This window comes from Thunnus thynnus, chromosome 11 (genome assembly GCF_963924715.1).
Source record: "Thunnus thynnus chromosome 11, fThuThy2.1, whole genome shotgun sequence".
Lineage (NCBI taxonomy): Eukaryota > Metazoa > Chordata > Actinopteri > Scombriformes > Scombridae > Thunnus > Thunnus thynnus.
In genome coordinates this window covers 16,299,751-16,317,097 of record NC_089527.1, presented here as the reverse complement: position 1 = coordinate 16,317,097, position 17,347 = coordinate 16,299,751, and the positions used below count along the sequence as shown (strand labels likewise).

Below are 17,347 nucleotides of genomic sequence, written 5' to 3'. Positions count from 1 at the left end.
CTGCTTTTGTAAAAGATGGTGCTTATACAAATAAAAAATTGAACTGAATTGAATTAATAAGCCATACTGATGCTCTTAAACTATCCATGCACTTTGCACTCTCGCCCGTGTGGACTGAGGCAACTATTGCACAAGTTATTTGCTCACACCAAACAAAACATGTATGCATACATATGTAGTGTTCATATTTAACCACCACGGTACTGATAATCACAGACATGACGATATGACAACTAACTACTACCCAGCCAGCCAAAAAACATGAGTCACAAACTGGCCACTAAGGTCAGATGGCAATATAGCAAAGACTTCAGCTCTACTGCTGTACAAGACGGTGATTATTTAACTTCTCTACACCAAAACTAACGTTACTTAACCGTTACTTAGTACTATATGAACATTTGTGGAGTTCAATTGTAAAGAACCCATTGGAAAAAAACTGTATATATATATTACAAGACGATATATGTGGCGGCTAACGTTGAGTCGCAACACAACCTAAGTTAAACCTGTCGTTTTAGGTTACCTACCGCTGTAGCAAGCTAACTCACCGTGTTATCTGGACGGTTAGTTGACTGCTAGCTGACGTATGTTACAGCACTGCCACGAAAGCTTGAGCCCACACGCCAGCAACGTTAGCTACCTTAGCTCGGCTTGCATGGCAGCTGCTGGTGGACATCCTCATCCTCCGTCGTGACCAGGCCGAGGCGGCTGTCTGCCTCGGCTTCAACGCCTGAGCATCTGATGTGTTAAGTCCCCTCAACCAAAACACACTTAGCACTGGACGTTAGAGCCTCCTCACCGCGGGTGTCCATCAACACCACAGTGCTGATGAAAGTCAGCAGCAGCCCTTGACTGCGACTACCTGGAAAATCCGGAGTGGTTTTGCCAGCTATCAAATAACTAAATACTCACCCGGAGTGAAGCTTGTTGTGTCAATGTCACGCCGTGACTGTGTCGGGGAAGCACGGGGTGGTGTTTGCCCGGGAGCGGTCACCCAGGTCGAGTATCTTTCCTCCAAATGATCCCTGTTACTGAGAGCGGCGGCACCTCCGGATGATCTCTCCACACTGCAATGGTGCTGATGAGCCACAGCGCCACACGATTGGTCAGACTGAGCGGAACTCAAGTGCGCTTTGCTGAGCAGAAAGAGCAGAAAGCTGGGACGACCTGCAGGGGGAGCAGGACTGACACATTCAAGGCTGTCGGAAAACTCATGATCAGGAGAAGAGCTGCACATTTAGAGATAGATATAGTCGGTAACACTTTATTATAAGGGTACAGCTCATGTATGTGATTCCCAAAGTGTTCATAAGTAACACAATGACAGAATGTATGACCACTTTGGACATAGGTTTCATACACCTCCTGTAATAAAAGATCTAATAGCAAAAGTCTTATCAGATGGGGGTCTAATTTGTGTCAGTTTAGGGGTCCTTGACGTGAAATAGTTTGAAAACCACTCACTTAAGTAATGGATAAAATCAGAATATCACTATATATATTTTTGCTTGCAACAATATAGCAGGAATGACTATTGGTGCTTTCACAAAATATTTACACTGAGATTTTTGATAAATAATCATTAGTGATGTGAATATAGTGACTAAGTGGGTAAAGGCAAATAATATAACAGCTAGAACAGTCTAGTAAGTTCAGAAAATTACATCATTTTACTGTAATGTAGCCTTTAAAACCAGGCAACACTTATGCCATATCACGATATACTGAAATCTTATCTGAATGTTAATTCATACATTAATTGATATGCCAGCAAATTAGCTGAATTCCAGTTATAGTAAAGGGCATTTTATACCCATGCATTTGATCAGCCTCTATGAAGCTGCTGTTTTCTCCGATCAAAAGATGCAATCATCTACATGTTGCTGCATGACCTGATGCTATTTATACCACATTTGCAAGCTAGCAACACGAGACAGACATGATCAGCTTGAACAATGCTGCCACAGTAACTGTAGGTACAAAACTGTAATGTATGAAACTGTGAAATAACATTCATTAATTAACAATCGATTATGTGTAAACTAATCACATAAAGTCATAGTGACTTGATCATTTGTTAATGGTAAACAACAGGAATTCATTATACATCCAGCATTATTTCATGCATCAAATCATCATGACTTCTAGTTGAGAATTGCTTAAGCTTATTATTTGTACCCTTATTATAAAGTTTTACCATTTAGTCTTTATTATCCTGCAGGAAATTTGTTTTTCACAGCCTGTACATAGGTACATACACACAGACACATACAGATAACCACACCTCACTGTACAGATATACATACAGATACATACATATAACATTCATCCCTGCCTGTATCCCAATACATATATGTGTATCACACACATACAGATAAGGCTGGCTCTATACAAGGTCAGTGAGGCGGTTTGTTTAGTGCTACTAGGGCAGAAGGGACAAAACTTCTGCCAAACAAGCTCTCCATTTCAGAGTCCTGTATCTACGGCCTGAAGGCAGTAGTGTGAAGTGTGGATTGAAAGGGGTGATCGCTGTCGTTCACTATTGTGAGTGCAAGGCGTGTGACGGTTCTGTTGTTCGTGTCTGAGAGGTTGGGAGGGGATGATTCTGGAGGCAGATCCTGGTAAGTTTGTTTTTGTTGGAGATAGGAACAGTACATCAGGATGGGTTGGATTATGCTTTTGTAAACCTACCAATAATTTCACTGCAAAACTAGCTGGTATACAACAGCCAGGAAAAAAAACTTTGACATGCTATGTTGCAGTTTCAAGTGTTTTAACAAAGACTTTGTGTTATTTCTTTATTTAATTATCTTTACTACCACATGGGTCATCTTATGAACAGTTAATTCAGTCACTGTGCAATAACCCTGTAACACTATACCCACTGTACATACACATAATACATACTTAGTTTAAATTACAAAATGTGCAGTACATCTCATTCATTGCTGTATATTTGAACAGGCTGAATATACTGAACATAACTACTATATGTATAAAAGTAACATGTCTTTTTTTTTTAACATTTAATATTTATCTCAGCACTCCTTGCACTCTTCACTTCTTTGCAATGTTTGTATCCTGTTTATCTGATTGAAACCTAATATATTGTCTGCTGGAATGTAAAGATATTTTTCTTTAAGTATATTTATTTTTATTTATGTACATGTACATATTTTTTTATTATAATTATTTTGTATACTGTTATACTGTGTATACTGTGGCCTTGTTGTTGTTTCAGTCTGTTTCTATTTCTTCAGGTATACATGATCAGTGTCCCTACTAGAAGCTGTATGATAAGGTCTAAAGTTTTAAGGTCTAAAGGTCTAAGTTTTGTTAATGGTTAACAGGCTAAATGGTTTAAGTTTAATAGATAATGTAATAATGCTTTAAAAATACGTTATAATATAATAAGACAAACAAATATTGAGTTGCCAGGTTGTGAAAAATCCCTGGTTGGTGTTTATTCTTTCTATTTGGTAATAATGCAGTTATAAATGTTGGTAATTCATTTTTAAATGCTCCTGTGTTTCTTACTTTCTAAGAGTTTGAATCCATCAGGTTGTCAGTAGATGGGTTTTGGTCCATCTGCAGTCCTTCTCTAGAAATAAGTGGTCAGAGACCAATGAAGGGGAATTCATTTGGAGTTATTAAATTGCTTATAATTGGTCTACAAAGCATTAGAAAATGATTTATTAATAATTTGATAATAATTAATAAAGCAATAGCTTACAACGTATATTATTATATAATATATGTTTATATATATTTATAAGCAATACTTTAATAAAATAAAATATTAAAAGTGTGTGTGTGTGTGTGTGTGTGAGTGTGTGTGTGTGTGTGCGCGCGCGCGCGTGGAAACGCCTTTTCATTACATTACATCACGGACGGGGTTAAGTGTAGCACATCCGCCTCTGTTAGTTTCACTTTCACTTCCCATAACCGCCCACTCTAGAAATACCTAAAACGCCTCAAATTTTTTTTTATGGTTGAGAGTTTCTTCCCCTAGAAGTGGTGTCATCACTGTTTTTAATCTCAATTCCTCTTCAGATCGTCCGCGTCTGTGCTCAACTTTCGACGCTAAAAGATAGGCTCTCTCAGTAATCCTTTGTTTTTCCTTTAGGCCTAAATTACGTACTTTCATGATAGTTTAGCATACGGAACTCAAATCTAACGCAGTATTTAATCCGATCCGGTTTGTAGGCATACTGATCAACCGTGAAAGATCCTTATTTGTCAATCATCATTAGGTCATCGTCTTCCTGCGTCCATGGCTCTTCAAGACAGACATCTGCTTCATGATATTAATCTAATAGCCGAGTCTCTTAGCAGCAGTGAACGCAGTTTGCTCCTCTACTTGTGTGAAAACTTGGACACGGACGACAGTGTGACTTTTCTGAAGGAAATATTGAGGTCTAAAGCGACGAGCTGTGAGGACGGTCGCCTGTTTCTGGCAGAGCTCGTACTGCAGTTGAGACGTTTTGATATCCTGAGGAAGGTGTTCAGAATCAGCAGGGACGAGGTGGAGAGGAGTCTGAAGTACAGGGAAGTTCTGCCAAGATTCAGGTGAGATATGCTTTAAGATATGTGATGAATGCTAAATATGTCTAACAAGCCAAGTTAACATACATGTGGCTCTTTTGAATGACCATTGTCTTCCTCACTGCAGAGTACTGATGGCTAATATAAGTGAGGATATGGCCAGTGAAGATCTGGACAGTGTGAAATTCTTGTTAGGTGGCACGGTCCCCCGAGAGAGGATGGACAAGGCAAAGGTGAAAGAATGACTGTACACTGGTTCCTGTGTGTGTGGGTGGGTGGGGGGGGGGGGGTTGGTGACCTCTTCCCACCCCCCCCATAAAATGTCAAAACCTTTTTTTTTTCGTTTTGCATACCACAGACATGTTGCTTCTTTTACACTCTGAAAAGAAACCCCACTCTCTTGTGTGACAGAATTTCCTGGACATAATTACTGAACTAGAGAAGCTGGATAAAGTTTCATCTGAACAGGTGGACTTTGTAGAGGAATGCTTAAGAGACATCGGCAGGGTCGACCTAGCCAAAAAAGTAAATATGTACAAGACAACAGGTGAGTGTATTTCCCGTGTGCCTTTTAATACTGAATGACTCACTGAATGACTCAAATGTATACAGAATTAATTAATCACATGGAAGAAAATGCCCCATGAGAAAATGTGAAATGAAACTCATATGTGGGACTTGTGAGCTATTTATAATATTCATACTTACAGTAAAAGGAATGTCAAGTATGACATTTTTACATATTATTTAGATAGGAAAAATGTAGAGAAGTGAGCTGATAAAGAAGAATAAAGTAGAATACCTGGCACAGGAAACATATGATTTGATCCCCACGAAGTACTGTAAATTCACATGTACATTGATCCTAAAGCATGCATGTTTAAAAAGTACAGTCAGCTCATTAACTAACTCATACTTTTATGAACAAATAACACAAACAGTATACAAAGTACCTAAAATTATTACTTATATTTACTTGTATTTCTCTCTGTTTACACCTTTTCACAGCTGCAACATCAGAACAATGTTCGTGTCAACAGCGAAGGCTCAGAGTTCCTGTGAGTAAGACAGTGTATAAAAGATCATGCTTATTTTTTTTATATATTTTTTTTTGTCTCATGAAATTAATACTTCTGAAAAACATCTGCTCTTTAGTTTCAGACCCCCACCACAAACAGTTCCCATTCTCCACGGCAAACAAGACTGGGACAGTCCCTCCACATTGGTAAGGCATTAGCGAATTATAAAGGCCAAAGTGCTTAGCAGAGAAATGTCACAATACCCATTTCAGGACAAGGGAACTGCTATTGGCAATTGTTATGTTATATTTACCTAGTAGAGTTGGAAAGCCCCTGCTCTATCAGTGCATTTCACTGTAGTGTTGACCTTCTTATCATCACTTTCATTTCAGCTACTGAAAACATACCAATGCCTGCATACAGAGAGCAGAACTATCAGGTAAAGTATGTGCTGATAACTTTCTTTGTTGTGTTTTTCAGCAGCAATTTACGTGCATTAATGAAATGTTTCTTCTTGCTCCTTTGTGTTGCAGAGTCCACTAGATGGGTACAAATTTAACACTGACCCCAGAGGAGTATGTGTTATCATAGACTGTGTTGGTAATGATGGAGGTGAGACACAAAACACTTTGTACCCACAATCAGAATATACTACTGAATAATTATGTTTGCTTTGGATTAGAGCTGAAACAACCAGTCGATTAATTGATGAGTCCACTGACAGAAAATTAATCTGCAGATATTTTCATAGTTGATTTATCATTTTATTCATTCATGAAGGAAAAAATATAAACATTCCCTGGTTCCAGCCTCTCATTTGTGAGGATTTGAAACTATTCTTTGTCTCATTTAATAGTAAACTTGATATCTTTGAGGTTTTGGACTGTTGGTTGGGCAAAAGAAGACATTTTAAGCCACTTTTTTAGTAGCAGCCCTGGTATGATAATGTTTTATTTATTTATTTAGTGACTTTCCATCAGGGTAAAACTTATATGCATGGTTTCATCTTTCCTTACTCCCTCAGAGATGTTGGAAGATACATTTAAGACTCTTCACTTCAATGTGGTCCTCCACAAATTGCTGAGTGTGGATGACACTCTTTCAACTCTCAGAGGGATTTTTAGACAGAGAGAAAACCATGGAGGCGATGGCTTCGTCTGCTGCATCATTAGCCGCGGCACGGCCAGTCATCTCCTGGCTACAGACTCGTACGGCGCGGGTCTACATCTTGACATGGTCAGACGTCTTTTCAATGCGGATGCGTGCCCCATGCTGGCTGGCAAACCCAAACTCTTCTTCATCCAGAGGTACGGTGTCCCCGAGTTCCAGCCCTCTGCCAGGATGGAGCATCGGGATGAGGATCTGGAGACAGATGGCTGTAATTCAGTTCCTACAGATGCAGACGTGTTTTGGAGTCACTGCTGGACGGATGAACATCACCTGCAGCAAGGTTATCATCGCTCCATTTACCTGAAGGCTCTGACAGATGCCTTACACAAGGGCCAGAGGAGGTACAGGCAAACAACCAAAAGCATCATTTTTTGAGCTAAATTCATAAATTCATCATCTCATTCTTCTGGTTAGAGTTGTACAGTTTCCATGTGAGTTATATTTAGTTTATTATGTACAGGACTAAACTATTGTTTGTGTTCCGACAGGAAAACATCTCTTTTCCATGTTCATACCGAGGTGAATGGGGCCGTCTATGAACATAACCGCAGGAATCCTGGAGAGGAATACCACATCGAACTGAAACATACTCTAAGGAAAGAGCTTTACTTACAATAGAGGATTTATTACCATCACTTTCACCAAACCCTCAATACTGTCAATCAGATCTATACATAGCCTACCCCTTGCCAGAGAAGAACCTGTTGTTGGTTTTTTTTTACTGTGTCTACTATGACACCTACTGGTTGTATAAACTCAAAACACTTAAATTTATTTTCACAGATGAAGGAGCAAAACTTAAGTAAGTACTTGTTATGAAGTGTACTTATTTAATGTTTGGATATTGTCACTAAATATGTATTTGTAATTTGTACATTTTTAATAGTTCGATAACCAATACAAACAATATGCGCACAAAACAAAACAACAATAACAGGAAGTAGTTAAAAACAACCCAAGACAAAGATTTTAGCTCAATAAAAAGCATAATTAAAACCTGTTATTTTACACTTAAATTATATTGTATGTAACTTGTCTTTTGAAGCATTAATGTGAATAGCCTTTTTCTTGCCATACACAGTGCAGCTAAAGCAGGTATGGAGACATAGTCCATGCTTGTAAAGTTTTCATTGTCAGTATTACTGTTTTTTTAACCCTGTGTTGAAATATGAAAAGAATTTGTGATGATGAAGACTGTTATAAACACTATATATGATATTTATCTATCTATCTACCTATCTGTCTATTTACAAAAACTTTTAAATTTGTAATTTTTATTTGATTTTTAATTCAGATTTTTTCACTCTGATTCATGCATCTTGTAGTTTTTGTCTTTTTTTATAAAGCATTCTGTAACTTGTTTTTGAAAAGCGACATGTAAATAAACATAACTTTTTATATTAATATTAACATATATGAGATGCCAGTTTCCAAAATAGCAATTAATTCTAGGCACTGCTATATTATTACATTTAAAGGGTACTGACAAAATTTAAGATTTAAGTGTAAATTTAACAAAGAGCAGCTATTTTTTATGATTTAAAACAAACTTAACAATATAGTCAAACAATTTGTACCTCAAGTAATTTGAAAGCTACTTAATGTATTTATGCATTTCAGTGTCTTTAGACTTTTGTGTTTGCCGTGGATTTTTTTCACTTTAAATGTTTGTTATTCTACTGTTTATGTTTGCTACACCACAATAAAGTTAATATATACTGTATCTAAATAATGACTAATAAAATATGTGTGACATTATGTTCAGTGTCAGTAGTATCATTCCACCTTTTGTAAAGCCACAACTAATACAAATAGAATAATTTCCTAAACTTGTAAGTATTTGTTTACACTTTTGTCTTTACAAAATGGAGTTATGATTGTAACTGAGCTTCAGTAAGCAGGATCAAACCTCCAATGAGATGATCTGCTCCCATTTGTTCTTTGCTTTATGGAACCCTCCTCTTCATCTCTGTCTGTTTACCTGTGTCTTCAGGTTATCAGGGTATCAAGCCACAACCCAACCAAACTACAGCCAAGTTTCAGAAAATTCATCGGTCACTGCCCCATGAATGAAAAAAAAAAAAAAAAAATCCATGACATGCATGTTACATAAGACAATTTGGCTGCATTTAATAGTGAGTTAAAATTTTATTCTCATCACTTTATGTGAAGCACTTTGACATTTCTCTTAAAATTATTTACAGTTTTTCGCAGTCACTTTGGTACATTTCTCAGATGAGAATTGAAATTCTCAAAACTACTTGTTCAACTTCCACATCATCTAGTCACTTGTGCACATCATAAAAGCAATTTCTTATTCTTTTGAACAAATTGCAAATGATGATGTACAAACGTCTGCTGTTTCCTACATTATTAATTGCTTATATCATGTTGATCACAATGTATTGTACTGGTTCTCTGTTGAATAGTCTTACCCCCCAAAAGATCTAGGCATTAGTTCATTGTATAAGTCATCACATGCAAAATGGTTGAACCAATTATCATAATCTGTCAAGCATATTTTCTACGCATTTCTATTTCTATTTTGTAAATGTGTCCTGAATTGATGAATTGCTCTCAGGTGAATCTTGACTTTCACTAATGAAGGGGAATGTGTGAAATGTTAGATCAACCAATGATCAACCAGTTCTCTGAAATAGCTGAGAGGTGTGTCTCATGTACCTTTAATTGGCAAACATAAATAGACAGAGCACAACACAGTGTTACTGAAGAAGAGGAGTGAGGCTGCATGGAAAAGGGTAGGGAGGCGAAACAGAGGAAGAGGTAGAAGAGGCCAAGGACATAGTCAAGTTCCCAAAGAAATAACGGCCACAATTGTGGTCCATGTTCTCAATCATGGCCTTACAGTGGCCTCGGCCGGTCAAAGGGTGCAGCCAAATGCTGGGAGAACAACTGTGTCCTCGATCATTCAAATATTTCGTAGACAGAACAGGTAAATAATCCAACAATGTGCACTGTACTATAATACTGTGTACTTACTGTAGTGCTTCATATTACAGCATTTCACTTGCTTTTTATAGTATACAGTAAATATGCTTTATACAGATACATACTGTAAGATGCTCTGCTCTATGTACACACTATGTATGTATATTCTTCAAAGTTTTATTTTTATTCTTCCGTGGGTTTTTCAATTGCTCACTACTTCTGCATACTTTCAGCTACATAAACAATTCAAATATCAAAATGTTCAGCTCTTTAAGGACATTTATGATATGATTTTTCTTCTTTCTAGCATTTTCAAGATATTTTATATACATTTTTAAAATATTAAAAAATATAATGGAAAGTCTATGGGAGGAATGTTTGAAAGTTGATATCTCAAAAACTAAAATTGCTTAAGTATTCATCCTTCATGGAAAGCTGTCGCATGTGGAAATGCTTAATGCATTAAAACATCGTACCTATAGCACCACCATGTGGTCAGTTATTACGTGTTTAAAGTTTTTGGCTAATAATTCATTAGCCTGGCAAAACGACAGTGTGTTCCTTGGAAGTTGATCCGACTGACATAGGCCACGCCCATTTGTGCTTGGAAATTTTTTCACCATTTTGGATTTTTTGCAAAACACATGTTTTGTGTCTTTTGGCACATATTTCATCTAATCTTCACCAAACTTGGTACATACTATATTTAGATGACCCCAAACAAAACGTATGAGTTCGTTTTTGAGCATCACTTACTGTGTGTCTGTAATTGGTTACCAAACTTCTTAAGGCATGGCCTGATGCACTGACCGGGCTATAACTCTTCAATGCTAAACTCAGTTGCAACCAAATATGGGAATGTTGTACATACAGCCACATTGCACAAGTGTGTACCCTTTGATACAATTATACCTACAGGGGGCACTACTGTAATATTATAACATGACATTTCTACAATTCTGTTGTCTTTAATAAAAGGAAACTTGGTACACAAGTTCTCCATGAGAATATGCAGGACATATTGAAGCATGGAAACAATAGTCTTGTAGTCATAAGTAAAACACTACCATTCCACTATTAAATGCCATATCTCTTTAACGTAATATTCCATATTAACCAAATTCAGCAAAGTTGTACAGGTGGGGATGCTGAACAAGTTTATAGCATTTGATACAATTTCACCTATAGGTGGTGCTAAAAGATTTTTAAAAATTGCTTCAGGTTTCTGCATTTTCAGCGATGCTTTGCGATGTATTTCAGCTGTCGGCATTCACACGCATTTTCCGCAGGAAATGCATTTTCTAGTTGTTGTTGGTTATCCTACAGTTGGTTTGAACGTCACTGTGCAGAGTGATGTATGTGCAGAGTTTGACAGTGGAAGGCTGTTTTCACATTTATCTGCTGAAGATGGAAAATTTCTCTGGGTGGGTTCAAGAGCAGGATTTGTGACATCACAACTAGTTTGGAGCCAATCGTGGTCAAACGTACAACTTATAAAAGTGTGACGTGGAAACCTGAAGCCTCCAGTACACATACATTAAGAATGGACTTTACAGTGAAGTAGGAGACATCTTGAGTCCAATAGTTAAACTTCTGAAATGAAAAATATTTGCATATTTATAGATTCTGTTACTTTTAATGAGAGAGAAGGGAGTATATGCCATTTTAAGAATTTTAATTGGTAATTATACTTTTTTGTGTGCAAAAAACATATCAGACACACATTACTGTTCCAAGCAGAGTATTTTTAGATGCCTTAATACACGTCTGGAGGGGATCTTCGAGCTTACCTCAAACCTGACATGCTTCATTATAGCAGTAGTATTTTTATTGGGAGTTTCATGTACTATCTGGCCACAGTGGTAAGAATTTTGTGCTTCTGGCGTGCTATTTGCCTGTGGCATAGGCCAGTTTGTTTAGCCTACTATCCTGCACAATCTTCCTAACATACATTTTGAAACCATACCAATATCTGGCAAAGTTAAGTTCAGCTTTGGATGTAAAACCCAAAAGCAAAGCAAAAGCAAAATACATAAGCACAATACATGACTGAATAAATAAATAAATATCTCAAAAACACAGCAGTATTTCCCAGTTCAAACAACACAGTAAGTCACAGTAAATGTTGTGCAGCACTGTGGTTGTGACAGCAGGAGGCAGACAAGTTATATATATGTACAACATCAGCGTGCAGCACAGAAGCGCGTGCACAGACACACAGGAGCAGGCCCCATGAACGCGCACGGCCGAAGCTGCTGTTGCTATGATGCAATGGCGACTGCGCCGTGGGAAGCGAGCGATGAGTTGAATGAGTTCCCTCCACAGTTAAAGTGAAGCAGCCGCCGTCATTCAGGACACAGTCAGTGCCGTGGGACAGACAGCAGGCACGGAGACAGTGGCAGGGGCCTGCCCTACCACATTTCATGGACACACACAGCCAGGTGTGTCTGCTAGCCTCGGAGCTAGCCGTGTCATGACGGTTGGAGAGATTTCTCACACATCTGTACGCCGTTGCAGCGAGAAGCACCAACACCCTATTTGGCCCCCCTTAGCCGAAGCGAAGTGAGGAGGGGTTGTTATCTTTTATTTTTTCGTGTTTGGTTGTATTGTCCTTCTTACCGACAACCCAGTGGACCCATTTGCGCTTTTTACTGGATCGCAATGGCTGAGAGAACCTCAACCGGGTTGCTAACGATGATGTTGGAGCCCACGCCGGCTGTCGCTATGACTCTGCCGGCGGAGGTCCGGGAGAAGCTGGCGGAGCTGGAGCTGGAGCTCTCCGAGGGTAAGTTGATAACGCTGTACAAAACTACCGCTCTGTGTGTCTCCAGCAGGCTGTTTGTCCTGGAGGGGTGCTTTAAACACGGGTCATCGTGTATGACAGCTATATGAACCACCGCCCTTTATCTTGGCTTTATGGTTCATGTTTAAAAAAAAAAACATGCCAGCATCACCGAGTATCAGTCATTCAAAGCTGAACTTCTTGCTGTAGTTTTCTCCTCGTCATGGCTAATAAACTACTGCACCACGGGGACTCTCTAAACTACACTAGACGTGACTGGTTAACATGTAGTTTCACGTTTAAAGAAGGCAGGCTGTTGTATTGTCCTGAAGTTTTACATCCCACTCATCCAGGCTCCAAATACCATATTTGATTAGATGGCTATCTGCCTCAACGTCAACAGCTGAGCTGACACACCCATGCTGCTGCTATGTGCCTCTGTTTTTTTTTTCATAACCAAAGGGTCAGTTCTTTTTGAAGTTCATAAAAAAAGGAAAGTTAAGACCTTAAATCAATCCACAGTATGTTTTTCATTAACTTCAATATATGGTATATGAGTATTAATACAAATGACTGCTCTCATCTTACCTAACTAGAAGCCAGCTGTTAAATGGATTCTGACTGGAAAAGCATTCACTCCAGTAAAGAGTTGTTACTGGTGGCCTCTAAAGAGTCTCGAGAAGGCATCAGATTTAGAGGCTATTACATTGCTGTCTTATTGAGCCATGAAATTGGAGGATCATTAGCAAAAGCTGAAACTGTGAAAAATCTCCTTCTGCTGCTTAACAAAGGTTCAGGTTTTTAAGTTAAGCTGTAGATGCACAATTTGGCTGGTATTGCTAATCTGTACACGTGTATGTGCCAAGTTGCCCTGTTTAACCCTCCACTTATTCTTTTTAAACTATAGTGCAAAGAGAGCCTTTGAACGTGATGACTAATCTTAAATTTATAATCTTCAAAATGTTCCTTTTTGACAGAACCACATGTTTTTGATGGCCTATAAAACCCAAAGTCAACCTAAAGCTTACCTCTATGATTGACACTTGTTCCGTAAGAAAAGGTCTATTCTATATAAAATGACTTCCTTAACCTCCTTTACTGTCTACTTACCTGCTGACAGAAACCCAACAACAGCATGTACCTGTGCAAAGTCCTGTGCAATAAGAAAGCAATGTGTCTTCATTGATATGGTTTATTATGCTGCCTACTCACTCGCCTTAATATTTTGTCTAAAGGACAAATGTTATTGTCCCCAATCTGGATGTAACAATCATGTAGCCGAATGTGCTAAAGTCCACTCAATAGAGTTTAGCTTCTCTGGATCTCCATCTAAAAGTAACACGTGGAATTACCCATATTTATGCCACCTGTCGACTGAAACCTGCATGATTTGTCCATTTGGTGTTAGAGGGACTTAAGATTCAGCACAGTAGTAAATAAAGTTGCCGTCATCCTCCTCCTTGAGTTGAAATCCCTCACTCATTCACTGTAAGTAATGAAGAGGGTGCTTGTTTTTTTCACAAAGCTTTTCTTTTGTTTTCTGATAGTTCAATGAGACTCATTGTTTATTTGAGCAGTTGTCACGTGGTAAAATTAGCTTAGCTGTGGTAAAGGCATACTAATGAATGAAATTCATTATTAAGTCTTATTAGATTTGGGATTTGACCCTAGTTTGTGGCCAACTTTGGAGGAAACTCTACAAGCCAATAAGTGATTAAAAACAATAGAAATCTCACTGACCCAGGTTAGATTTTGCACTGAGCCACCTTTCCATCAGTGCTCCATGTTAGCTGTGTGCTGTGGCACCATACTAGGGTTAGGAATAGACCCAAGGTGCACGCTTTGATAAGCACATTAACTGCCACAGAGGCCCCTAATGGGATAGACATGTTTTCAGTAGTGGCTACCAAACCAATCTATATCTGTCCAGTTTCCTCTTCCTGCTCTCCACATGTCACATCCTGCCATGTTGGAGCTCTGATAGCAATATCTCCCTGACTCCTTTGCTTTCTGCTTCTCTTTCCAGCTTTTCTTCTAGCTGTCTTCTCTCTCCCACTGTCTCTCTCTTTCTCTGCCTCTCTCCATGAGTCCCCACCTCCATATTTCCTCTGTTTTCTGTAAGATCAAAGAAGAGGGTGTCATTCTTTAACAGTTAAAAAGAAATCTGCATCTTTTTTTTTTCACTCTCAAATCCTATTCCTGTATGCTACTGTGAACTCTTCACCTCATAATGATGCCCTTCGTTAGCCTCCTCCTTGCATCCTGTCTCGGGATAGAATAGACGACTGGCTTTATTGGAAGGAGATGAGAGCCTGAAAATCCTGCAGGTTTCCTATCCTTGTCGATGAGGATTTAACATTAGACATGTCTGTGCCCCACGGAGAGAGATACACCTTAGTTTTTAGTATGCGTGAGTGGAAATGCTGTATTATTCATGAAGTGGAATAAATGTGTCATGTATGTTTTCCTAAGCAGTTTAGCAGCAGCAGGCATCGGAATAACATGAGTCTGAGACAATCCAGCAGCTCAGCTAGATAATCCAGCATCGGCAGTTTAGGCCTGCTGATGTGTGAAATAAACAATCTGTGCACTCTTATTGCAGTTATGATAAATAGTGTGTCCTCTAGAGAGGCATTTACTTTCAATTTCTCTTGCTCTGTTGTATTTTTAGTGACCATGTGTCCTAAAATGTTTAGACTTACTTAAATCTACTGTCCTTGTTCTGTCTTTGATTGTGTCTTTATCTGCGGCTTGTCACATCCTCTGTGTAGACTCGGGGCCTGTCTCCTGTGGAAAACAAACTCCTAGCAGCTGATAGAGCTGTTCCAGATTTCAGGGACCCTGAAAACTTGGTTTCAAATCATACATATTTTTCTATAATATTGGAAATGTATGACTACAAGAGCAACAGTCAAAGTTAAAAGTTCAGGAACATAAGCAAACAACGCCACAAATGTCATCAGATTTTGACTCACATGTTGTGAACTTGGGATTGGTGCATGGAGGTACGTGACATTACCTTTATCCCGCTTCAAAGCAGGGAAAAGAGCATTGACAAAACAGTACAAAAATAAATTTCTCATGCCACTCTGGCTTATCCCAATAATGCCGGCAGATTGAAATCTCCTTCCATCAAATTCTGCACGTCATAGTTATTGGAAAGGACCTGTGTTTTTTCTCAGCTGACCTGGATGCAGAGGAGTGGTCAGAAGATGGGGCGTAAAGGAGGGCAAGAAGACGGATGATCCCCATTATCTCCTGCAGGGAGGAGAAGGGGGAGAGACGTGTCTGCTGAGTAATTCATAGGCTCACTCTATCATTCCTTAGTTTTCTTCCCTCCTTCTCTGTTTGCTCTCTAAACCCTCTGATTACAAAGTCATTTTTAGTCCAGTACTGGTGTTTGCTGGGAAACTGCCAAACCCCTGGTTGGTCATTGTGCTTGTTTTGCTTGCTCCCATTCGGCAAACGTTTACAGAGGAACATTTAAGTACTGAGTTTTAAGTGCTGCCCGACTTGTTAATGGATGTTCGTATTCATTGAGAAAAACGGTTGTAGCAGGTTTTAGGTATTTGGAAGAAGATCCAGCAGCAAAAATGTGGCTACTATGTTTTGAAATGTTTCTGCAAATACATAATGACAATGTTAATTATTCATGTCAGATTATCTGGTCACATTAATGATAGGCACTATTTTAATTTGTTCTTGTCCATATACATGTCATGGTATCTGCTGCTGCAATGACCCAATTTCCTCATGGAGATCATTCATATTTCACTTTATCTAATCACTTAGATAAGGTGAAACTTTAGTTAGTGTAGGCTTGTAGGGACCGGGCAGAGTGCTATCAAGTGGTGACTGTAATAATGATGGTGATGATTAAACTTACAGATGCTCGTCAACCTCTGGCACAGACTTTATGGTGTAATGATCAGTGATGTGTATCTTATGGCTGTTAATGGATATAACCCCACAGTGACTCAACATCATTCTCTCACATAGTTGAAAGTTCACACAAGCTTTGAAGTAGGGCAGCACAGTTAATTGTTGTTTAATCATAATTTAAATCTCATTGTTATTCTGCTGCATTTGCATGAGCAGGCAGAACTGCTGCATCAAAACAAGCCCTCTTAATTTCTCCACAAACTGCGAAGGCAAGACTGCATTACGCCATGCAGTTAATTAAGAGTGTACAGACAGAGAGGTCAGAAACAAAGACAAATCTAATGTGTGTGTGTGTGTGTGTGTGTGTGTGTGTGTGAGTGTGTGAGAGTGTGTGTGTCTATGTGTGACAGAGAGAGAGAGAAAACAAGAACAAAATGAGTCAGAAAAAGTAGTAAGTTGCAATTTCACATGACGATAACATTCAAGAGAATGTACTCTGCGACTTTGAGACTTCATACAACCACCACAAAATACCATGGAAAATCCCTACTCTGTGACCACAAAGACAAGCATCTCACAATCGCTATACTGTAAAGGGTTCAACGTTAATGTTTTTTTTCACATTGCCCGAAGTCAGTTTTTATTTATGAGCGGTTATGAAATAACAATAAAGACTAAAGTTAATTGTCACGTTTAATCTTTATTTAAGTAAATGAAACAGAACAAGGACACAGAGTGTCATAGATGCGAAGCAACAAACATTCTTGCATATCGAAATTGGTATGACCCGTCCCCTATATTTCACTGAACAGTAAAGTCTTTGATCAGCTGAGTTTCTTTCAAATAATGGAATAGCCTCCCTAACCCGATGGCAAATACATTTTTTATACTAATTTCTTCCACTCCAAGCGTCCTGATTTCCCTCTTTAATGTTTCTCATTCTCAAGAGTATTTATGAAGTGAAAAATGCTCCATTGATTCCTCTATTTGACAGCGC

The 17,347-nt window shown here is 38.6% G+C and overlaps 3 protein-coding genes across 12 annotated transcripts in view; 2 read left to right on the top strand and 1 right to left on the bottom strand.

The window, feature by feature from the left end:
- LOC137192573 (hyccin 2-like) overlaps positions 1–1,395 on the bottom strand; it is a 45,530-nt gene extending 44,135 nt beyond the window's left edge. The window contains exon 1 of one of the 3 annotated variants that reach the window (XM_067603367.1): positions 916–1,395. The gene's annotated coding sequence lies outside the window, so the exon portion shown is untranslated. Of the gene's footprint in view, positions 1–551; positions 880–915 lie in introns of those variants that run through there. The other 2 variants (XM_067603372.1, XM_067603369.1) reach the window with 2 other exon arrangements.
- Positions 1,396–3,916: 2,521 nt separating this feature from the next.
- LOC137192571 (CASP8 and FADD-like apoptosis regulator) lies at positions 3,917–8,495 on the top strand. The gene is made up of 9 exons (XM_067603366.1): positions 3,917–4,572; positions 4,676–4,781; positions 4,960–5,095; positions 5,557–5,606; positions 5,704–5,773; positions 5,960–6,006; positions 6,101–6,179; positions 6,592–7,078; positions 7,226–8,495. Exons 1-9 carry the CDS (start codon positions 4,277–4,279, stop codon positions 7,353–7,355), a joined length of 1,401 nt encoding a protein of 466 aa, XP_067459467.1. The 5' UTR covers positions 3,917–4,276; the 3' UTR covers positions 7,356–8,495.
- A 3,395-nt stretch (positions 8,496–11,890) lies between these two features.
- The window catches only part of dip2a (disco-interacting protein 2 homolog A), an 89,475-nt gene continuing 84,018 nt past the window's right edge, over positions 11,891–17,347 (top strand). For 4 of the 8 annotated variants that reach the window (XM_067603363.1, XM_067603362.1, XM_067603361.1 and 1 more), the window contains exon 1: positions 11,892–12,471. In XM_067603363.1, the coding sequence (XP_067459464.1) occupies positions 12,348–12,471 (124 nt within the window). In that variant the 5' untranslated portion in view covers positions 11,892–12,347. Of the gene's footprint in view, positions 12,472–17,347 lie in introns of all 8 variants that reach the window. The other 4 variants (XM_067603359.1, XM_067603358.1, XM_067603365.1 and 1 more) reach the window with 2 other exon arrangements.

What these genes read in the sequence shown, in the direction of transcription:
- LOC137192571 (XM_067603366.1), top strand. Translation starts at nt 4,277, where the DNA reads ATGGCTCTTCAAGACAGACATCTGCTTCATGATATTAATCTAATAGCC. An exon ending in GAAGTTCTGCCAAGATTCAG is followed by an intron (nt 4,573 to 4,675) that starts GTGAGATATGCT and finishes TCCTCACTGCAG; the next exon opens with AGTACTGATGGCTAATATAA. An exon ending in AGCGAAGGCTCAGAGTTCCT is followed by an intron (nt 5,607 to 5,703) that starts GTGAGTAAGACA and finishes TCTGCTCTTTAG; the next exon opens with TTTCAGACCCCCACCACAAA.